The sequence below is a fragment of the Melopsittacus undulatus genome, chromosome 4 (genome assembly GCF_012275295.1).
Source record: "Melopsittacus undulatus isolate bMelUnd1 chromosome 4, bMelUnd1.mat.Z, whole genome shotgun sequence".
In the NCBI taxonomy this organism is placed as follows: Eukaryota; Metazoa; Chordata; class Aves; order Psittaciformes; family Psittaculidae; genus Melopsittacus; species Melopsittacus undulatus.
The window spans coordinates 97,839,145-97,863,767 of NC_047530.1; the positions used below are offsets into that span (position 1 = coordinate 97,839,145).

Consider the following 24,623-nt stretch of genomic DNA (forward strand, 5'->3'; position numbering starts at 1 on the left):
AATTGATCGTTTGACTTTTGGAGGAGCCATGTGATCTCTGCGTGCGGGTGATCCGGCATGCATCACTGGGCAATGCTGCAGCACACGCCTGGCGATGAACTTGCTCCACGCTGTTTCCCCTCCCCTGGCCGCTCCTAACAGCAAAGATGCTGGAGCCTACCCCATGTTAACACCCATTGGTCTACAAACACGGGCTCGTTTTTAGCAGCTTTCTTGCTAGGCTAAACTCAGACCTTACTGTGCCTTCTGAAATGTGAGCACTTGGCCACACCAATGGCTTCCCCACTGTGGGCTACACTATCAAATAATTATTCCAGCGTTTCACACCACAAGCTTTAGCGCAAGAACTGGACACATTTTTCAAGCCATTTTTTAAATTCTTGCATTTGAAAAATACTGAAAACAGATCTAGTTAATGTCACGTTAATGGTATTTATATTCTCCACCATCTGAGGGTGCTGCCACTGCAGGAGACTGCTGAAAAAGCGATGCTTCTCTTCACATGTGTCACCATTTACCACTAAAGCCACCAATGATTTGCATTCCAAACTGTTTCACATTTCCAGCTCAAAAGAGCCCTAAGTACAAGTCCAGTTTGTTTCATAACTTCCCCATGTGAACACTCCCTACAAGCTTAATGTGACAGGACTTGAATGAAGACCTCAAGGCTGTAATTTTTTATGCAGAGTATCAATCACCAAAGCAGCAAACACTTGGGGTGGAACTACAGCATGTGACACTACACAGAAGAGAGGTGCAGGGGAATTCTGATTAAGGATGCAAGGTTAAGTTCTAAATTTTACAAGATTTCTGCAACATCTTCATTGTCTGTATATGGAGAGGATTCTGGGATGATTCAGCATGGAAGGGACCTCAGGAGTTCTCCAACCCAACCTCCTGACCAAAGCAAGCTGCATTATGAATCAGACCTGGTAGCTCAGGGCTTCATCTAAACTGGTCTGGAAAACCTCCAAGGACTGAGGCTGCAAAGCCTCCACAAGCAACCTGTTCCAGTTGACTGTAATCACCACAAGTTTTTCCTTAGAACCAGTCACACCTGAGGAGTTTCTAGGATCTGCGTGGGAGCCCTGCCAATATTTACTGAACTCAGCTTCAGAGGTGAAACAATCTGCTTGCTCGTGATTCCAAACCCAGGGCTCCAAGAAGTAGAAACATCTCCATTGAGATGACTGAACTTTGGAAATGATTCTTCGTAGCAAGATTCTGCGTATCACCTGACTGACCATCCTTACTGCAGAGCTTAGAGAACTGATGTCCAGAATACACTCAGAGACCCCCAGTTATAGAGCAATTTATGAGTTAATTATTATATTACTATCTCTTAAATTCTGCATTTAAAAAACCCAAGGTTTATACTTTTTTTTTTAATTCATGGCTTCACTGACATGCAGAATCATTTTGGGTGGTAAGAGAAGCAGAAACGACAACCACTGCACAGCATCCATGTAACCGAAGACTAAAGAAGCCTGTTTACATGTAGTTTAACACGCAGAAGAAACTCTGAACAGCTGAAATGCCTTATAAATAGCTCAGACCCAGAGGAAGTGCAAACGTCTGCATTGTGAATTGTAGATCTTAATTACAGACAATGGCTGGTACAGCAAGTAGCACGGAAAAAAAAAAAGTGAAACAGTTGCACTGTTCATGGTTGGCAATAATTCTTCAGGAAAATATTTACTATCAATCAGTTATGAGAAAAGGGACTCTGCGCTCATAAAACAGCACGTTGCTTCTCATACCAGGACCATTTTGCTTCAGCATAATCTGAATTTAAACAGCTTGTTTCCTGCGGATATAATTTTGGAAATAAATAAAACAAGTCTATCAAAATCTGGAGAATGTGAATGGTGGGGTGGGGGGAGCAGGAATATCACATTTCTTTCTCAGTCATTTGCAAAGAGGTTATTAGACCAAGGGGAAGCAAAAGCATCAAGATTGTCTTGACCTAAAAAAAATATATACATAAAAAATGAGAAACTTGCAATGAAGATAAAAGTAGGCATATTACTAAGAAAGAAAGGTCATGGTCAGGTTGAAGCCTTTAGATACACCTCTGATGCCATTTTCTACTTGTGCTGTCTAAATACCAAGAATTATTCATAGTTTGAAAGCACCTTTTGAACATTAAGCAATCCCAACAATGTCCCTGCAACACCCATCATTCACACAACCCTCTTTTTACAGAGTTAATATCTACAAGAGGAGGGTAAAATGACATGCTTAAATCCCTAGCAGCCAATGGCTGAGGCAGCACCTATCTGGTTTGCAACAGCCTCAGAAACTGTCGCCCAAGGTATATCAAAGCCACAGAAGGGGATGCTGCTACCAAGGGATCTGGAGCTGGAAGAATGGCCACTGACAGCCCTCTGCATCATTACACAGAAGCTTAACGAAAAATTAAGGTATGGAGTAACATACTTTCTAATCAAAACAGTGGAAGAAGTATGAGGAAACCAAATGTAGCTAGTCAAATAATATTTGTTCATAATTAAAATGCTCTAACTTCAATCTCAAGGACTGTAAAGGCTTTAAAAGCACTGGAAAACTGCATTATCTGAAGATATACTGACTGGTTTATCACAGCAGAACTCGCTTGCGTTGTTCATGCAAAGTAAACACATGGACACTCTCAGGGAAGAGGAGCCATCAATCTGTGACATAAAGGGACTTGAGAATACAGGAGGGACACTCGTCAGATCAATTTGTCCTACTGCCAACTGGAACATCCATCCTGGAACCCTAAATGTTTGCTTATTAAAGAGTACTCATGGTTTGTCCTTTTAATTCACTGAAAGATTCTGAGCTGTGTTATTGTACACACTATTTCTTAGTCTAAAAATTAGAAAGTAGCAATGCAGAAAGAACTGACAAAGGAAGGTCGATTTCGATTACCAGCTAGTTCCATCACTCCTTGCTTTAGCTGAATCATCCTTGAATGTAAAATGTGTAGCTACAGCTAAATAATTCTATGCATCATTGAAAGAAACTTTCTCATGGCATTCTTGAAGAACCAAGTCCTGTTCTGTGTTTCCAGAATTAAGCAGAACACAGCCCTGTCCCCCTGTATGCTGCGCCAGCTTGCTGGGCAAGCAGAACATCACTACATGCTGGAGCAGGACCTCCCATCCAAAGGTTGAAAAAGCATCACCTACTTAAATTTCACAACATTTCTGCAAGGAGAGTATTACTCAGTTCCTTTTTTGAAAAGTAGCAAGAAAAGCCATCAAGGCCACAGAGAATAAAATCACAGGGCTAAAATCAAAGGGTAGAAAATGGTTCTAGATTCCTACTTCCAATACTGTAACCACTGCAGCGCGCACATTTAAAACTATGATGAACAACACTCAAAGATTCCCTAGAAGATACAACATGCTTTAAAGACTCTGAGAATTCCCTTGGTTTGCCAAGACCTTAAAAAGCAGGACCAGTTATCACATGTGAAAGGGGTGGCCTGAAAAAGAAATCTAATTTTTCAAGGATGGTCTGTGTGACTGTATTTATCTTTACCTAAATGAAAACGGAGGAAGAAAGAGGCAGAGAACCTCTCCCAGCTGCTGCTGAGTTCAGAACTTAGAAATGTGGGGATACTGTATGCCATTTAGAAGGTGTCAAATGTGCTGCCTCTGGCAAGTATGCCATAGGGTGCCTATCTCTGGCACAGGTAGGAAAGAATTCAATGTGCAAAATGAAACTGAGAACATTTATTTATATAGCAGATATAGATGAACTGGAACTGACTGCAGGAGTTAATAAACAGTAAAGACCAATCTAATGAATGCAGGAAATGGGTATTGACTTTAGAACTCTGTGAGATCGGCTGTACACCAGTCTCTCGCTGGGAAACAAAAGAGCACTTTGAATTGAAAAGGAATTTCCATGATCCGGTGAAAAGCAAAATTTAACAGACTCCGAGCAAACAGCAAAACTAAGATAATGCAGCCCACATTATCAAAGTGTAAAAAGGCAAGACCTCTGTTTGAAAACAGTAATACATATCATCTATCCAAGCAAAGACACAACCAAGGAGACTGGAGACACTCCACAGCATCTCTCACCACACAGCAAGTAGAAAGTGTGAAGGTCACCACAGAAAGCAAGTAGTCCCGGGTGCAGAACAGAAGAGAAACTTGTTTGCACACCCAGGAGCATCACAAGAATCCTAGTGACATACCAGATGCCAGGGGATTTTTAACTGTGCCCCTCTCTAATTGAGGATGAAGCACACACCAATACCATTATCTGGCCTGAAGATACTGGCTTACAAAATATGGAACAAACAATAGGAACAGATGCTCATTTGGCCAGATTTCAATAAGCCTCATTAAAACCAAACACCCTGTCCTTGGAGCTCAGGTTCATGCTACATTTCTACCTTATTTAAGCACTTAACACCAGTTCCTGAGAAAGCTATCCACTGGTGGTTGCACACCAGTAGTAGCATAAAAAGAAATCAACCCTCTTGCAGACATTTTTTGGTTTCTACAGAGACAAACAGCAGGATTTGGCAAAAAAAGATGCCAAAAAATTAACAGAAAAACTCCTGAGAATGGAAGAGAAACTGATGTTACAGATCACACAGGTGACATCTGTGCATTACAATATATAATTTTTAATTTAAGATCCCACTTCTTCAGTTAAAATGTGCATGCTTGAAACTATTCCTACTGTTCCTTATTTGCTTCTATCCAAATTGATGGAGTTTCAGAGGACAAATACCAGAAAAGCAGGGCTAGGGACAATATGAAAAGATTGATGAGAACATGATATTCTAGTTTTGTTTTTAAATGTTTTAATAAAACTAGATAATACACAAGTTTGCAAAAGCCACTGTACACCTGCCTGCACAGGCAAGCATATAGATATATCATACAGAAATGGTATCAGAGAGAATGGTATCTGTAATCATATAAATGGTATTATACAGAAAACCAGACAAAGATTCCTAACAAACACAGACTTCCTCCAGTGGTCAAAAAGACAGTAACTCTATGTTACTTTCCGTACTTGAAAATGCATATCTGTTTATTGTAAACTTCTTTTCCCTCCATTTTAGAAAGAATGCCAGTTGTTAGGTTAGTACTTTACATCTGGATGTCCTGCACAAAAACACTCGTTCATAAGAGAGCTTGATGGATGGACAGTGCTTCAGCCTGAAAAAAGATATATCAATATTGATGTGTGGCCTCAAGGGAAACTGCATTTCATTCTTTGAACAAACTTTAGAAACATCAAGCACGCAATAAGTAAATGGCATTAACACAGCCACAACAGAGCAGAGTTTTCTTTTTTGCAAGTAGGTGCAGAATCAAAAATTCTGTTTTCAGGAAAACCATCATCTCCTGCAGACTGACTGACGTATCTGTCACCCATGTGATAATGCTGACTGCGGCTCTCAGTCAGGGTTGATGTCGCACTGCAGGATCAGGTAAGGTGTATCATTATTTCCAAAGTAAACCTTTTTTGGCTTCTACTGCAATTAAAAATATTAAAAAAAAGAAAAATAAAATTAAATTAAAACCGTACAACACTTTCGGAAAAGTGCTGCACATAAAGAAGCCCTCAGTTATCCTTTCCAGTGTTCCCTGTTCACTCTCTTGACAAAACATGTTAAAGTCCAAGGCTGTAAGACACATCAATCATGGAGGATAAAACTCACTATGTGCATAAGGCTAAGAGAAGGCCTCTGAACTCCTTAAATCCCATTTAAGCCCTTCACCTAGGGAACATTTAAGAGTTGTGCCATTTGCCTGTGCCATTACTGAGCCATCTGCATTTAGCTAACTGGATTTATAAATGCTTCAACACTTTGGAATTCGAAAGACAAGCTTTCTTTGAACCTATTTCATTTTGGTTTGTAGGTGGGAAAGCAAAGGAAAAGAGTACAATAGCAAGGCAAGCTAGTATCAGAGGAATTATATCCCCAGAAAAGTCTGTATGCTTTTTCATACATACATGTGTATGTACATATATGTGTGTATGTACATATATGTGTGTGTACATATATGCATGCATATATGTGTGTATATATATGTTTTTTCATATATATACATGATGGCAGATTGTCCTACAGTATATATATATAGATACATATTGTCCTACAGCACACAGAGATACAGTACTTGAAAACATACTTTTTCATCTCCAGGGTGATGGTTCAGATTCATCTTTAGTAACATGAAACAAATCTTGCTGTTCCTGCCTTGAGTCCTACCCATACCTTTTACCATGATCCCATCAAAGTGTTTATTTTAAGAGAGTTTATTATTTAGGGCATTAGGATGTTAAAGATATGTCAATTCATTTAGAAGAGGCATCACTTACACTAAGTGTAGCTCTTGCACATCTTTGTTCCTTTATAAGATGATCAGGTCAATCAAGATGCTATAAAGCAGATGGAGTCAAATGGATTTACTACAGTTAGCTTGCTGTGAGCTGCTTCATGGCATCAGAATGATGCTGTATGACAATATAATTCAGTCATAGCTGCTCTGATGCCTTGTTTAAAGCATTTCACCTACTTTGTATCATAAAGCACCTTAGAAAGCAGTGTGCAATAGCAGTCAACTTAAGAATGGAGGTGTTGGTATTAAATATTAGCCCTTTGTACCAAGATCGGTAGCTTCTCTCACAGGTGCTTCTCCAGTGGAAGGTAACCTGGCATGTCAAGCACAGTTTATGAGCACTAAATCACCTGCAAGCACCATGACAAAATTTTATGATAGCCAGTTCTCTGACAGGAATCAAAGTAATGGGACATCCAAATTTTACCAGCAGAATCCCAGCAAAGATTTAGCTGGGAAATTATCTTAAAGGTCAATACAAAAGTGCCCCCCGAAGGGACAAAGCACCTTTAACAACCATTCAAAGTATGAAAAAAAAAAAGGACTTCAAGAAGATCAAGGAATAAATAACTGAAAGAGAAAACAGGCTTTTGAGTGGTCAGGTTTGTGGTGACAGAGGAGCAACAAAATGCCAGCTGGTTTGAGTAACAGATGGCTGCGTGCACTGATCTGTCCTGCATGCCCATTCTGAACATCCTTTCAGTGAAAATACGAAGCTTACACAAGGCTAAACACATCCTTCACACAGCCTTTCCATACATATTGCATCACGCTTCCAATGTTTTCCATTCACAAACAGCCCTGCACGTATGTTGTTTTACTCTATTTATGCTGACTTTTAAGAAAAGAGTGTGGCTGATGGCACCTCATCTTTTCCAACTGTATCTACTACAGTTATCTAGGAATTACTTTTCTCTCACGGGCTAATATATAACTTTTCTTACCATTCTGATTGCTATATCTCCCTCCTCCCTTTCACACAGCATTTGCTGTATTTTAATCGGAAGGTCTTTCTTTTTGCACCTCCCTTCCAGTAGGTAAGAAAGGGAACCATGTTATGAAGAGCTCTCATGCAGTATTTTTAGCATGTATCTGGATATTTATTATTTGAAGATGCCACAGCTAATTACGTGGCAGGCATAGGCCATCCCACTGGAAAAGCCTATTGTATAGCAGAATGAACCCTTCAATCCTAGGTAGCTCAAGACTCAAGTAATCATTTCCAACAGAGAAAATCAGCAAGTCTGAAACCTCTACAAAGGACAGAAATGCTTGCCCAAAATACTGACTTTCTGTTTAAATATGTTTTTCTAACTCTGATTTTTAACTAGAACTTTCCTTTCATTAACAAAGAACAATCTGCAAAAAATCCTCAAAACCAAAGCCAGTCTCTTACTTACTTTGGCCACACAGTTTTCAGTCTTCATAGCAGTGCTTCCTAGACATACAGTTTCCTGGTTTAAGCACAGTCTGGCACAGCTGTTGTAGGTCTGCAGAAAGATTAAAATGGTTACGAACAGAAGAACACAATTTTCTTCCAGGCACCACATTTTTGGCACAGGAACCCACAACAACTCTACTACATTTCCTTTTTCCTTAGGTGTAAAAGTTTCGAACCAAGATAAACTAGCTTACAGTAAAAGCCTATGTTCAGGGCATACATGTCCTCTGAGAAGCTGTGTAGAATTTTATAGTTCTGAGATACAAAGATTTTTCTCCTCTTTCCCTTTGAAAAAGGGAATAAAGAAAAAAAAATAATACCTTAGACAAGTTGTTTAGTCTTTCACAAAATGCTGCATAACTGAACAACCAAAGCAAGGCGATTTCTACACACCAGTTGTCACAGCAGTACGAAACTTATAATCGCTTCTCATCTCACTTCTTGTATTTAATCTTTCCAGTTTTGGAAAGCTTCTTCTTTTAAAGCAGAATGTCTTTTTAACTTTACCTCATACACTGTCCTGCCCAGGAGACTTTGGAGTCTCTGCAGAACGGTACTCTTAAGTCTCTCGCTTTTTTAAGGGCACAACATGTACAATACTTATGAAGTATGTTTAAGATTATACTTTAGGTGATTTGGCTATTTTAACTAAGATGCCTGAAGAACTCAGGAGTTTCTCATGGAGGCCTCCCCTCCCCCCACTTCCAACACCTTTTTAATTACTACTTGATTAAGTTCACATTTTCTAGCAATAGGAGTAGTATAGTAGCACCTAAGAGTTCCAGTATTGGATTAATACCCCAGTGCCTGTTGCCATTTACAGAAAATGGCTCCCAAGCAAATGTGGCAGCCCAAAAGCAAGCACAAACTTGCTTTCTTGCAAAAGTAGTAAGTGGACCACAGAGAAGTCTTTGCTACCTCAAATAGTTGTGCGGGGAAAACCCAAGAAGCATGTTGAAAGAGAATGAAATTAAACTTGCTACAAAGACATTTCCAAGAGCACTAAGTAAAACATACTAACATTCATGGTATTTTTAAAATGGCCTTAAGGGGAGGCCACACCAAGATTTATAGTGAACTGTCTGTCAGTTCTCTCCCTGTAATATTCACTGGGAACTGTGCTGGTGAATATTACAGGGAAGATCCTTCTTTCAGAGCTTGCAACAGATTTCTGTTTGTTTGATTTGAAACTAACTTAACTCCAAACCTGCTACAGGTTACAAAACCTGCAGGCAATGCTGGCGTACTAAGGGCTCCTGAACCTCTCCCTCTGCTCCAAAGCTATGTCAGAGTCAGATTCCATCAGTGATAAGCACCAACAATTTATCTCCCGTTTTTGCCCCTCTACCACAGACCCAACTCTGCAAAAGACGTAGTCAGTAACAACACACAAACCAGCAGAAGAACATTTTGCAAAGGACAACAGAAACAAGAATGCAGAGATTTAAAGAGGATTATGCTGAGAGTGATAGGAGATACATCCACAAGCCCAGCGTTCCTAACAGTCTCCAGCTCAGGAGGACAGTAAGCACCAGGTGATGGGAACCAAGTGCTCCCAGTCAATTTATAACATTATTCACCCAAGTTCTTATGATCCTCATTAAACACTCGTTACTGCCTACCATGGGAAATCAAGTATACTGGCTCAGGTGGATCTGTACTGGCCAAGCACAATAGAGATACTCTTGAGGAAATTCACAGTCCTTTCCACCTTACTTCTTTACAGACCCCTTTTAAAGCTCATCGTGAGACAGAAACAAAAAGGAGCACAGAAGCCCTATGTTCTCCATCGCTTTAGCACTTCATGTTTTATTTCTCAGTGAGCTCTCTAACACCAGTGACAGGAATGCAGAATATCCTGGCTCCAGCAGATCTCCTTACAAGTCACAACAATGGTATCTGCTGTGACTAGCAGCCATCTAGCAATCTCTGACTCTGGATCCAGAAGGAGAAACTGAAAAATTCAAACATGAATCCTTTCAAAGTGCTGTGCAGATGAACAGAGTGCATCTTTCAACAGGGGAGGTTCAGATTCAACCTGGGATTAGGCCACAAGCAAACAGAAATCTGGCGGACTCGACTTAGCCTCCTGCAAATATTTGCCAACATCATAAAACTATCACTCTGGTATGCACAGAACTTTCTCCTCAGAAGAAAGATCAGAATGGCGTAAACTATCATGCACTGTGGCTTAGATGTAGTGGCCCAACTGGTGGACAGAAAGTTGACACCATCTGCTTTGCACTAACGTTCAGACAGTACCATGCAAACTTAATTTTGTAAGCATCATCTTAGCTAAATTCAACCAGATTCTGAAGATGAGAAACCATAAAGGATTGATAAGACTCTTTGTTCAGTATTTATATTTGTGTAATTTAACCCATTTATTGTAAACCTGTGATTTCTTTCATTTACAATTTAATTCCTAAAATTCCAGTAGCATTATTTATGCACAACTTACCTGCTACATACTGTAAATTTTATGAGGAGTTGTGACTTGAAGAAAGCTACTACTAACTCCACTTTGCAGATGAAAAGCTAACCACTAAAACATTTACTGAAAGCAACAAGGAAGCCTGTGGCTCCATGAACTGAACCATGAACTGAAGTCAGATCTTGTCAGTCTCTTTCCTCCCAAGACAGGTATGCACAAGCCTTGGTAGCAAGCCAGCTTTTAAAAGTCTGGCTTACATCAGGCTTTCTCTCACATTTACAAATGGGAATGAGCAGACAACCCAAACACACCATGTGAAAAGCTAAATGCTAAACCTAAAACTCCTAGAACTTTCTGAGAAGGAAGGAAGCTCACCATGCACTACTCAAAGGAAGAAAGCTCACTTACATACTCTTCAAAAGTTGTGTGCATGTCAGCATGTAGATACAAATCATTATTTCAATGTATTGCTCAATTTTTTATTACTTTCATCCACACATTGCATGTCAGTGTGAATGGCACCAACTGAACTTCCGGTATAACTTGTCATCAAATCCCACAGTACCAGGACTAGTGACACTTGATGGAACTAGTATGGTAATAATTTAAAGCAGATAAATTAAACACTTCACACAGCAGGCAGTGATTCTGGAGCCTGCTGTCCCAGGACACAACGGAGAGAAACAACATCAGCAAGTGGAAAAAGAGATCAAACTAATTTATGGACAGCAGGTCCATCGAGTACATGACAGAGATATTCCCCAGACACCCCCGATGCAACCGTGGTAGATGCTGCAGGAGCAGCGAATAGAGCACAGGGAACAGACAGACCTGTTTGCTGTCATTCAGTAGCATCTTCCACTGACAGTGCTGGAGTCAGCATGGGATGAGCAGACTCTGGGTCTGATAGACATGGGTATTCTCATGCTATCAATACCTCTCTGCCCTTCGACAACATGTCAACGATACTTAAATTCCTCTTTCACAACCTTTTCAGACACAGAAAGGATAGAAGAACATGCTTTTACTGCAAGAATCAACTTTTACACAGTAATTTTATTATGTATGTAAGTAATTTATTATGTATTATCTATGTAAGTGGTGAATTACCAGACGACCATCTAGTCCTCCAGCTCAATATAAAGTAGTGAGGAAAAAAAAAGAAAATTAAAAGTTGTATGTATAATGGATTCAACCCATCAGGATGCAGATTTGAGAATGAAACATACAGTGATCTTCAGTTTAATGTCCATTGCTATGTTTGCAAAGTTACAAAGTTCTTCTGTTCTAATTCACATTCTCACAAAAGAATGCATTATTAGTCTTGTGGGATGAATAAAAAAAGTAAAGAAGATTCACATACATGTTCTACCATATGTTTAAAAAGGTTTAAAGCAAAAATGCAAAAGAAAGCCTATTTCTCCTTAAAAAAGAGGTAATGTCACTCTGTTTAAGAGGTCTCAATGGAAATGTATTGATAATGTTGCAAAGAAGCTGCATCTGGCTCATGAAGTCAAGTCATAAGAAGCTGCAAGAATATATTGTGACGGTTATACTATATGGTTGCCTTCTAATGTTCCTCTGTAGGCAGCAGCTACTGTTTACTGTGAGACAGAAGATTACTGCCGGACATGGAGATTTGATTTAATCTGATACTGTGTTCATACTAACAGTTACTAGTGAATAGGCCTAACTGAAAGGAGAATGAATGTCTTATCATCAAGCAATAATGCAGAGCCCTTCATATTAGATGAAACATTTGATGGTGTCTCATGCTACACTGCCACATCAGAGCACCTCCTTTCATTCATTCCAATGCCTATGGGAACATTGACTAAGAAAACCATGAAAAGCAAAACCAGAGCCAAACCTCAGAAAAGCAAACTTCTCAAGCTCACCTTTAAAGCTCAACCCTTTTATGAATCTCATCTAATTTGCACCAGAACTGTTGAAGTTTCTCCTCACCTTTCAATAAGATAAGAGATTTCGAACTCTGAAATAGTAGCCTGGTTCAACACCACAGGCAGACAGCTTTGTGTTGGAGTGCTTTAGTATGTTTTTATGTTGCATATAAAGCATGCAAACATAAACCAGTTTGTTGAAAACTACCTTATTTGTGGAAGCTGGCTGTAATTCTGTACAAGTTTTCAATTTTCACACTGCTGCTAGGTAAAATATTTTAAAGAGTTTAATTTTTACAGTGGCTTCAATGACACGAGATTATCTAACAAAGTAATGGTTAATCAATAGAGGGTTTAGTTGTCAGGTGAAACACATAACACACTAAAAGGGATTGATTGCAGGGCTCCTCCTTATTTACTGGGAGGTATATATTTAAAATGACACTAACTTGTTACCAAGCTGCATTCCTTTAACCTTGCAAAAGCCGTTTGAGAACAGTGTTAAGCAGCCCTATAGCAAAACAAGCTCTAATGAAAAAAAAAAGAAACAAAAGAAACCTACAAATATATATGGAAGCACCAAATCATGTCAGAAGCAGGGGAACCACTAAGCTGCATTCACGCTCAGCCAAAGGCTTAAAAAGCCACAGAGACACTAGACTAGGGTTCACTAAAGATAGAGCTGTATCTGATCTCATTCCGTAAGTGTCTTTGGTTACATTTTTCTTTTTAAAGAAAGTATGAACCTGCTCTTTGACACAAACACATAAACATTTCTACTCTTGTCCACATAGCTCTGGCCAAGCACTGGATACCAACCTGAAGCCTCAAACTCCAGATAGAACTCTATCTGTGTGTGCATGTGTGTGTGTGTGTGTGTGTAGCTTTTACACTGACTGATATCCATTTCTTTGGCCATTTATTCCGAGAATCCCCAGTCCCTGAACAAAACTCCACTTTTTAATAGAAGCTGCAACCCAGGAGTTCAATAAGATTTCCCCCCCCAATAGTTAATAATTACATGATTTATCAGAGAAAGATAACACTAATAAAAACCCAGCAAAAAGACAAAACCCATGCCCTCCCTTCAAGTCATTTTCGGGGAAAAGATTATTAAACTGTTCTTTTTGAACAAGGGCTTTGGTAGCTAAGCACAAATTGCCAAACGGTTAGAAAAAAAGTTATTAGACTCTGAAGAATTCTGCAGAAGTGGGAAGTTATATAAACAAATCACTCCAGCAGATTTGGAAAGATCGCTTTCATCGTACTTAGCGTCTTCAGAGACTTGCATTAATTACCCTTTAAAGGTCTTTCACATGGACTATTTAAAATAAATGCAATTTATTTATTTATTTCAAATGAGGTGCTGCTTGTGAAAGAATTAAGTAATCTCAACAAATTTAAAAACGTTTTTATAAGCAGGTAATTAAAAAGAAGGCTTGAATTAAGTCAAGCTGTAAGACATTACCCAGCATTCGCCACAATTATTTTCTTAAGACGAAATCTTTCTTATCTCTAGCCCAGCCTTGGGAAGGGCTGTCTCCATGGAAAGTCATAAGGCAAAATAAAGACCAGCCAAACAAAAAACTAGATCATTTACAGGATTTTCCCTAAAGCACAGTTTGTCATATTGCAATTACACCTTGCCGACTGTGAAAGCCAGAGTCCTTAATATTGCCACTAGAGGGAAGACGTGTCTCAACACATGGCAATGGTAGTTGGGGAGTGGGTTTTCTTGAGCAATTACCATAACAAAGCTCCCTTGGCTGTGTGTACCTTCTAATTACTCAGTACAATTAAAATGACTTACCTAAAACAAACAGGAAAAAAAAACAGAGAAAAGGAGAGGCCCCTAAAACAAAAAACCTCAAGACAATTCAAACAAAAAGCCTTACTCCAATCTGCTGTTACATGAAATTACATTAAAGCTGAAGATCTTTTTTTCCTCATCCATCAATGCACAGGGGGGTAAACAAAAAAAAAGAGCATGCCACAATGCCCCAGCACCACGGGGTTGTTCAGCAATGTAAAAGCATTAAAACAAACAAAAACAAAGAGCAGAGAGAACTAGATCTCTTGTTAAAGAAGGGGGGGGGGGAAAGAGAAAAAGGAAATGTTGTGGTATTTAGCCATCTGGTAGCTGCTTGAAAACAAATTGTCCTCAAAAGAGCAGAAATACAGTATGCCTTCTCTCAGCTCACTGGCTTAGGAATCAGACCTCTCCCTCACCCCCCTTCTCTTTTAAATACAGGCATGGTAACATTAGACTTCTTTGCGGATGCTGATTTCACTTCCCTCTTGTCCCACTGTGCAAAGATAACCATGGTCATCCCGCTCAGGTCGGGTTATTCCATCTTGGGTGCATTATTTGCAGTCTTTCGGGATACATCTTGTTGGGCCCATTGTTCACAATCCCTCAGGGTTTTTTTTTCTTCCCTGACAGCTACTTGCTGATTTTTAAACCCTTAAATCTTCCATTTTATAAGGCACATCATTAAGGGAAGATGGCAGCCAAGTGATTTTTCTTTCCATTGACAATTTGTGACATTTTTCCAGCAGCGTGCAAGGTGTTGAAAACCTGGCAGCTGTTACCTCCCGGGATGAAGATCCTTTTTTATCCTCCCTTGACAGTTTAACTCAATGGGTCAGCACCTTTAAAGACTGCAAAGTACCACTGAAGTGGATGGAGGCTTGAATTACTGCTCCCTCCCTAATCAATGTAAACCCTCACTGCAGGTGAAACTCTTCATCTATAGAGGTGCATGGGGGAGGAAAATGTAATGCCCTGAGCCAGATGGTTTTCATCTTGTTTTTTAAAGAAGAAAGGAACAAGCTAACAAGGGGACAGCTACTTTTGTTAGCTTCTTGGCCTCTCTCATGGCTTTGGATCCCCAGGGTTCCAGCCACACAAGAGAAAGAATACAGAAAAACATAAACACTTAAAGAAATATAACTAGGGGGCTGGCAACACGCTGCTTTCAAAGAGTTGAGAGCCCTGTTCAGTGCTTTATTTATCACTGCCCACGTTCTTGGGATGGTAAGTGGACATGGACACAAAGGGCGGGGGGGGGACAGACAACACTTGCAATTTACTCAATTACAGAGGAATGCAGCAATGCGGCAGGGTGACAGATTCCTATTAGCACTAGTGCTGAAAGAGCCCAGTGGCCTTTCCGCCACAAGGCAGCATTCCCATTGTAGCTTAGACTCTGGCACAACCTGCCTTGGCTAGCTTTTTAACATGCATTAAGTATCACAGAGGAATGGAAATAATTTTTTTCTTATTGTTAGAGAATAAGGGAGAAAATAATTAAACTGGACGAATAATCTTAAAAGTAAGCCTAAGGATGTACTTCTAGCAATTTCAGGAGGGTTTTCAACCAGCAACTCCTCACTAGCAAGTGACAATAACATTAAAGGTGAAGTAACTGGGATAACTTCATAGACATGGTACATCCTGCCTTGGCCAGGTCTCCAACAGAAGGCAAATTCAAACTGCAGCATCTTCCCCAGAGGGAAGGAGGAAGGGAGCTGAAGGACCATCACTCTCTCTCCATCATACAACCTTCCTCACCAGCCGAAAAGAGGCCTTTAACTTTTCATAGCAGTAATACTGCTGGAGAGGAGAATTATGCAGTGGGACGAGGCTACCAGCTGGAAGTAAATGGTTGATGGTTGCTACTTTTTGTCCTTCCTTTGCTCTATCTTCTATAACTGCTTTCTGTTTCTTATCATTTGCTTGAATACTGGTTTTAAAATCTTAAGATCAGATTGCGCCTATTTTAACTTTGAAATAGCACCTAGAGCATGTTTTAGGTGCTACTAGTAATTTTACAAAATTATATCAAATCTGTAAGACTGGATTGAGGTAATACTCTGTGCCAAAATGGTAAGTGGGAAGATTCTTGAAAATGCTAAGGGGCCTGTTTGAATGGGATAACAGACAGGGATTTTTTTTCCCCCGGACTTCCATCTGGAAGCTTATAGAAAGACAGCAGAGTCCAATGTGAGGTTTGCAGGAGGTACAGTGCGGCAGCCTTGCTGCTGCCAGCATTTCCCCACAAGGCACCTTCACCCATAGACAAACCATGGCAGCAAAAGGCACTTCATTATTGTTAAACCAAAGAGAAGGGAGGGAGGGTTTTAAACAACCTGCATTGTGCCCGTCTTCTTTAAAAACCAGCGGGGTAATCAAGTTCAGGGCAGCCCCGGACAGCTGCCCTGTGACCTATTCATGTTGACCCCCACTATTCATCACTTTCCTTAGGACTATGAGGGCAAGCTCCTGGGGAGTGACCACCACAATAGACAGATACGAGCCAACAATAATACGGTTCCTGCAAAAAAACCAGATGGCACTGCAATAAATTTACAAATCTGCATTCATGGCTCTGTTAAAAACACCCAGAAGCTAAAGGCTGGAGGGGCCCCCAGAGAGCTTCCCCTTCCCAGTTTCTAAAGGCCAGCTCTCTCCCCAAGACTATTGAGCTCGTGTTCTTCATAAATGAAGAATGGAGACATACCCCTTAAAATAACAAATGTCTGACCTAATCAATCTAGTGTTTGGGTCTAACACTAAATGATAGGCACTGAAAACTAATTATGTTTTTTGGCAAGGAAGTTGAATTAAAATGGAAACACACAGGTTAAAAAGGCACTGAAGCATTTGCGAGTCCCTTTGAAAGGGCGGCACACACACACACACACACACTCACATGCAGGGCTTGAAACAGGAACCTGATTCAATAACTCATGCATTTATTTTTAAAATGAATCAGATTAGTCCCATGTGTGACCTGCCGGTCCATCTGTATGAGCTGGACTTAATGGGCACTCTTCTCACGCTTACTTCAGTTTGAAGTATGAGAGAGATAAATTTAGTTTAATTTTCAACAGATCAAGCTATCCATTTTCCAAATGGACCATCTGGATCAGCCTATTAAAATTAATTTATAACTTTGCAGTGTGAAAATTCGTTTGTTAGCTTAAATAAAGTTGCCAGAAAGTTTTGCCACTTGTCATTGTTTTTTCTGAAGTCTGTTTTCATACTATAATTTTCAGTTCACCCCCTCAAAATTTAATTTTGTCAGGTCAAGTAAACAACAAGAACTGAACATTTGCATCCTTACTTTAAGCTTGCCATAGCTTAGATCTTTTCACTGGTCCACCTAACAGTGTCAAGTTCATTGCCTTTTTCTCCTTCCTTTCCCAGGTGTCTCTCCTGCCTCGCTGCCCCTCACACACCTACGAGTGGCCATGCCTCCCACAGCCAGCATGCCAAGGACACAGCTCCACTTGTTGAGGCTTCTGAAGATGCCCTTCTCCAAAAAACATTTTAATCAATAGAAGAATAATATTTCACCTAGGAAGAGGTCCACAGCACTGAGCAATGGATGTCCTTCAGCCCCTGCTTATAACCTCAGATGCTTAAGTAACCATTACATCTCCTTATTACCTTTATTACCATTACTTATTACCACTATTATTAATGGCGGCATGTGAATCTGATTTCTGCAACTGGAGTGGGAAAACTCCCAACTGGTTCATGTCCATGACTAATAGAGGAGCAATCTGAGTTTCCAAAATGTTCAGACAGTTTTAATTATGTCCACTTAAAGAACCAAAATTTGTTCTACAAGAGGCATAAAATTGTGGTCAAAAACCTCCTATGATCCAGACAAGAAGGCTCCTGCTTTAGACTACATTTTGCACTTGTCCGTGAGCACTGTTCTCAACACAAAAGGCCTCAGATAGCAATAGAAGACCAAAGGATTTTCATGCATCTGTCATTGTAAAGACTCCATCAAGGAAAGATGATGGAAAGATGGAGACTGATACGACATCTCAACAATATCCTGAAACACAAGTAACCACCTTTGACATAAACTGTGTCCTTGTGAGTTACTTCCAATATGAAATATTTGGACAGTACAAGTAGTTTTTTAGGTGTAGTCTTCATATCTAGTCACCTTGGCTAAGATGAATTGCAGGCCTGAAGGAAAGCCAGCTTTCCCTGGACACTAAGAATACTTCTGAAGATTGAAATACAACTCTACCCTGCCTTCTTGGTCTATATAACTCTGTCCATGCATATTTGTCTCCTCCTCAATAATCATGCGGAAGGACTCAGTGTGATGAGAAGACACACAAAACAGGTAACTCATGTTCCTTTTGATTTAACATCTCTTACTATGAACCTTTTATTGGAGAAGAGACATACACCTTTTCTTGTTGAACCTGAAGGCTTGTCATCAGTCAGATAATTCCAAGAAAAGGAAGAAAATAATTCTGGTGTGTTGGGGACCTTGTTGTCTATCCTGGGGATACACAGAAGAGACCTAGGAGCTCTGCCCTCTTCCTCTAGATCTTCTTTTTTGTTACTGAATGACAGAAACATTTTCAGTTTGGCGTAATGTATATAATAAATTCTACAAGGTAATCTGTCTCCGCAGTATCTAGGACCTCACTCGTTATCCTAGCATAGTGCCTCTTCTCTAAAAGCCTTACATGGACTACATCTCTTAGATGGACCTGTCTTAGCCACATACAGTCCTTCACATGATACCTACTCCCACAAACACTCCTAGCACAATACGTTATTTAAAAAAGGAACCCCAAATCAGCAACCAAAAAAACCCACCAAAATCAAACGCCAACCAACCAAACCTGCCCCCCTCAAAACAACTCTCAGCTCTGAACACAAGCACACTATATAAAAAAGTACTACTTCTTCTCCTACTACAGTTCTGACTCACAATTTCTCTTGGAAATAGCAGCAGTGGGGCAGTGTGGTACCACCCTATTCCTGAGAGTGCTGCTTCTATGGCTGAGATGCAGAAGGAAGACTGCCAGTTCCTCAGCTGTTGCAGTGTGTGGCCTGGGGTATTCACTTAAGTCACGTTCCTCAATGGTTTTAGTCTGATACACCAGGCAACCACCTTGGGCAGCTGAAGCACGGACATATTTTTGCTTCTGCTGCCTGAAGGTTACAGTGGGGAGGAACAGCAAGGTGAATAAGAATTTGAAATCACTAAAGCTAACTTAAGTTCCCCAGAAATCACAAGCCAGACTCCCTCTGTAGACCATAGGGATTGAAAAACTGATTCCTTTGAACTGGTAAGAAATTTCCTTACTGTATATAAAAGGCAAAGAGATTAAGTTTTATCAGACCACCCTTTCTCTTTTCTACCCATTAGTAATTTATACGAGTGTAGAAGAAACAAGAACAGGTAATTTTTCAGGTTATTAACCTGGACATCACCTCCAAGAATATTTACCTTCAAGGGCAATAAAAAGTTTAATTGTTGCAGAACACTTTGAGACTTTTGATCTGAAGCAAGGCAAAATATACTACAAACAAGACAGGAACAATTACAGAAGAAAAGGCTGAAGAGGTCTTGATGAAGACCAAAAGGAAAAAAGCAAAACTAGAGAGTCACAGTTGACTGCACCATACAGAAGCCTCGAGATTTCTTTAGAAAGAGTCATCAAATTCTCCTGAAAGCAAAATCTCTGTCTGATTTTCCTGGGTACAATGTGAGTTGTTCAGACTACAAAGGAGAAAAGATTTCCATGTACGCAAGTCAGACTTCAGCTTCCAGAAGCATTTAAGGATTCAAATAGCTAGAAAGTTTTATTGCATTTTTAAAGAGACTGATCACATACCTGTCTAAGTGAATTCTTCTCGGGAATGATCTTCCTAGGGGGCTCATCATTATTACAGTCTTCTCTCTCAGAGGAATTCTGTGAAAGAAAGTAAGCTTTAATTCAGTTCTTATCCCTAATATCACTCTGCGAGGAGAAAAGAAACAGAATATTTGTACTACACAGGCTGTAGTATTTCACGTATACCGGAGGCTAACTTGTACGTTTAAGCCAAACAGCTTGTTATGGCAGAGAAAGAATTTCTCCTCCTCAACACAACAACACACCACTATGCAGATCTTTACCAAAGAAGCCTGTGCTTCGGGGATTTATTCTGAAACAACCAGTAACAGCCACTTTGAAAAGCTGGAATGGTAGCTGGATCAGCATGGCAACACCAGCATTCCTGAACATCCCAGAGTAACTACTTAAAACAGTGGAACCTGTTGAAAACAAAAGGTAGTTAATGGATGCAACTGTTATTCTCTGTGCCCCTATGCTTTTAATCTGCCTAACAATTATTAATTGCACCAAATCTGCTTGGCTGCCAAAAGAGAAATGATGGCAGAGCTAAATGCTGGTGAAAGAGGTTGTCAGGTGAGCCTTAAAAAAAACAGTGCAGGTTGCATATGATATTAGGGCAGGTTTCACTCCTGCCCTCTGACTCTAAATACCTGTATAATTTCTAGAAAGACTGATGCTCCAAAACTGAAGCTGCCACCTCCAAAAAAGGAGCATCAGTAAGACAAGAGAAGCTGCACAGGAAGAAAAAGGAGGGCATTTCTAGCATAAGAAAGACCACCAGGAGACTTTTGTCCTGTTAAACTCATGATTAAAACCAAAGGAAGGCTATTGCTATCCCAGGACATGCACAGTATGTAGCAAACATTTGTTTAAAAACTGCTGGGTATGTGGGGAGAATCCTGTCCTCACTGCCAAAGTCAGCTACTCTGGAAGACAGCATTCCTTTGCATGGGTTCAGCCACTGCCTTGACAGAGTAATGACAGCCAGCTTTGGGGGAATCCCACACACACATCTAAAATCAGTTTGATCACCACAGTATTCATAGCCTTAGGCCACATTCCCATGCATTCAGTAGCGAGCAACTAAACAGGTTTTAAAGAGGTACAGAAAAACTGCTTAGGGAGAGCTCTGCCAGGAAAAGGGTGGTTTTCCAGTTACTTGCAGACAAGCTCAGAAGTGCAGATATTCAGGCAAAAGTCTGCATTCTGCATTTGTCCCCCTTATTCCCCAAATAACCTGTCCTTCACTGAGCATGGCTTCTCACAGAGCCAACTTTCAGCCCAGCACCTCAGGAGACAAGTGGAATCTGCTAGCAGAGGAGGAGCTGGGCCCTGTAAACAGCCAGCATGGCAGAGCAGGGCTAACAGAAAGCAAGCAGGCTGCGGGAAGCCATCAGAAGAGCAGTGTGCTCATGTGCCCACCGCAGTGCTGCGTGATCAGGAACTGTCTAGGCAGCTCAGTTTGCTGGGCTGGTGAAGGGGAAGAAAAGGTACAGGCAGGAGGTAGGGCAGGGGAGCTGTTTGCTGGGAAATAGCAGATGGGGGGAAGACACAAACACAAAACACTTGCAATGTCATAAACTGGTCGGGAACATCCTGTGTAAATCTAATCTTACAGGCCAACTAATGATTCATGATTTTGGGTTTTTTTTAAGCGAGATACAGAACTCGCAAGGCACCATGACATCTGGGATGCTGTAACCAGGGTTTTATAATGGAAATCAATCCTAAACAGGCCTGATAAATCGCTGTAAGAGGCCAGCTTTTAAAAGTTTTCATATGAGGTCTCAGCCAAGACCAAGTTATTACATTAAATCCAGCTCAGAAAGGACTGATCATAAAAACATACAAGCCAGAACCACATATCTCCAAAAAGGCAGGTCAGATGCTAAAGCTGCTTTTTTCTGCTCATGAAATACAGTTTAGTAAGTCGTTAATTCAAGCAAGGATTTTCATTTCTGCACTTTGGAGAAAAAGACCAAGTGTGAGAAACATCAGAATCTGAGGTGAGTTGTTACACACGACCAGGAAATGCATTTTGTTCATGGGATGAGGGGGTTGTTTACTGCTTCTAGATGCTTTTCCAACATCCACCCCCTTCCCTACAGTAAGTGCCAAAATGACTTCCCCTTCCAAATAATCTTTCTACAACAGTGAAATCTTGCATTCTTCTCTCCTTTCAAAGCCATTAAGGATCCTCCCTCAAAAAACATCCAAAAGCAGGAAAATTGGTGCTGCTGGCAAACTGTCAACCCTTATTGTGAAATTTCTAGTTACTGCAAAGCATCAAGTTACCTTCTTTTCCTTTAAGCTGAGCATCTCATTTTAAGAGCAAGCAGAGGACCATTTTGCATTCATTATCTTTATAGGTGGCAAGGCTAAGAGGTTGGCTGAACAAAGACCAGACAAAGACTGCCAAGTGCATATGGTGGTTCACAGCTTGGCATCTTACCATTCTCCAGCACCAACACAGCAGCTCCGATAGCAGACTATTAAAGAGGAGCGCTGCTCGTGCACTTTTGTCGGCAAGTAAGTTACGCTTGGTGAAGACAGAATGACTCGAAAGCATTACACTTAAGAAAAAGCACAGATGTTTATAACTCCCGTTCATTTCTCAGGAATAGGAAACCTATCAATCCAGGTGCAGGTACAAGCCCCTGAATATTTCAGGACTAACTGTAGCTGCGTGGAAGTGAATTTCACTTGATAGGGCAACATTTAGCCATGGTCATGGGAAAAGCATAACGTAATTGACTGAAACGGTACATCCATATATTTCTCCTTGCTGAACAAGGTGGGAGGAGGGATAAACATGTGCGAGGTCAGAATAAGGTTTGCTTCAGCAGGACTTCAGTGATGCTCTCGGCCGCAAGAGAGGAAGACAAAGGGAGGCATCGCTCTGAGCACCCTCTCGTGGTTACTGAAACGCATGTCTCAGGCACAGACCTGGAAAGAAGCATTTGGTATCCAGACGGTAAGTTGGGTGTACTCACTGGCTATATTAAAGATCTGCAGCAACTGTACTTGATATGTAGTAGAGGAACGATAGAATTTGTTAAGGTGAAAGAAGTGAAGAAAACCAGTGCATACAGAGAGGTGAAAAGCCATACAAAGTCCCTTCCATCAGGGAACATGTTTAAATCCTGCAGGCAAGCCTTCCTCCGGTGAGAGCCAGACTCATCAAAAGTGCTTGCGCTCGCATGCAGGGGTCCTTCCTTTTGAACAAGCACAAGCAAGATAAAATGTGAAGTGCTTAAGTCTCCAAAGCACAGACAGATCAGTCTTGGTGAGATAAATACTGTGTGTTTCCCCCCCTTTCCATAAACAAGTAAAATATTTATTTGCCCAAGGTCACACAATGACACTGGAAGTGCTGGGAAGAGAAGCCAGGAAACCCAAGGTCACAGTTCTTGTAACCTTTAAAATTTCCCTTGAGCAGGATTCCTGTAAAGGGGCTCTGCCCTCTGTAGCTGATTTTTCCTAAAATGGCTACTGTCTGTAATGAGATCCTTTTAAATGTGATTTTCATTCAAAACTTCAGCCTGTAATTAACAGAATACAACTTCATGGCAGGTTGTCTTAAAGACCACTACGAAATTATTACTATTTAACTCTCCCCATGAAGCCTCCTCCACCACTAAACACAACATGCTACGATGCATACCAAATCCCTAGACTGAAGCGTTTGACAGGAGATGACATGCAGTATTTTGCGTACACAGCCCAGCAAAACACTGCTGGGGACGAGATATAATACATGGAAAATGCACTCCCAGGGACTACCAATTGGGCAGAGCTACCTTTAGTGCTGCCTCGCTCGTTGTGGTGGAAATCAAACCCCTGCCAACTGGGGGAGGTTTTCTTTGGTGCTGTTCTGCCCTGTACTAATTATAAGAGAGTACAGACGCAGCCTTATTCCAAGTGTGGGGACGTGGGGGTGGGGGAGAAGCGTGTGTCTAAGCGAAGAGCACAACTATTTTTTATGCTTTCAAATTCTTAATCCTGTTTGGAGCTGTCAGTGGGGGTTAATGGAAGCCTTGGATAGGAGAATTCCAATCTGGTTGGCAGATGGATAGGTTGGTTATAGCTGCATAACTATGTCTTGCCTGCAGGCACAATTCAGAACACTGTTAAAGCAATATAAAGTCTCTGTCAAGCTGAACCATTTGGATCAGTAGCAAGGAGAAATAATAATAAAAAAAGGAGTTCATTTCTGGGCCTTGCGCGTTTATGCTAGTATGCAGAAACTGATTAATTGTCATCGTGTGCTGGTCTGCTATACCTCGGATTTCTACTTCTGGAGTAGATTTTGCATGCTAATATAATCATTCTCCCTCTTGAGACATTAGCAAATAATCAAATGAAAAACAGGATCATAATTTACTGAGATTCGGGCAATTCTCTATGCAAATTTGACTTGTTATTGCTGCTGCCTCGTTAATCTGAATGCCTTTGACAAACTCCTTTGATTTATGAACTCATGACAACTCCAATGTGTATATATTTTGCTAGATTGACATTATCATTAAGAGTGGGTGGACTGAGCTCACATGAATGGCTGATTTTATTCGCTGGTGTCTGCTGCTCAACAGCTGAGCATCTCCTTCTCACAAAGCCCCTGAGCGCCAGGCTCTTCCCATCTACCCATCCATTCATCATCTCGATGTTAATTGGCCCAGGCTTTAAGCAAATTTTCAACACGATTTAAAGGCACGATGACACTGATTACTGACCCTCTGCCATACGGTGCCTATTGATTAACCTGACAGAGATGATGAGCTTGAGGGAAACTAGGTGCGTGTGGACCTCAGGGGTGG

General features: G+C 40.7%; 1 protein-coding gene across 7 annotated transcripts in view; it reads right to left on the reverse strand.

Moving 5' to 3' along the window:
* BTRC (beta-transducin repeat containing E3 ubiquitin protein ligase) overlaps positions 1 to 24,623 on the reverse strand; it is a 116,728-nt gene that overhangs the window by 46,369 nt on the left and 45,736 nt on the right. For 4 of the 7 annotated variants that reach the window (XM_013130420.3, XM_031053785.2, XM_031053783.2 and 1 more), the window contains 2 exons: positions 19,804 to 19,881; positions 7,763 to 7,852 (listed from right to left, as the gene is read on the reverse strand). In XM_013130420.3, the coding sequence (XP_012985874.1) occupies positions 7,763 to 7,852; positions 19,804 to 19,881 (168 nt within the window). Of the gene's footprint in view, positions 1 to 7,762; positions 7,853 to 19,803; positions 19,882 to 20,087; positions 20,106 to 24,623 lie in introns of those variants that run through there. The other 3 variants (XM_031053786.2, XM_031053784.2, XM_031053787.2) reach the window with 2 other exon arrangements.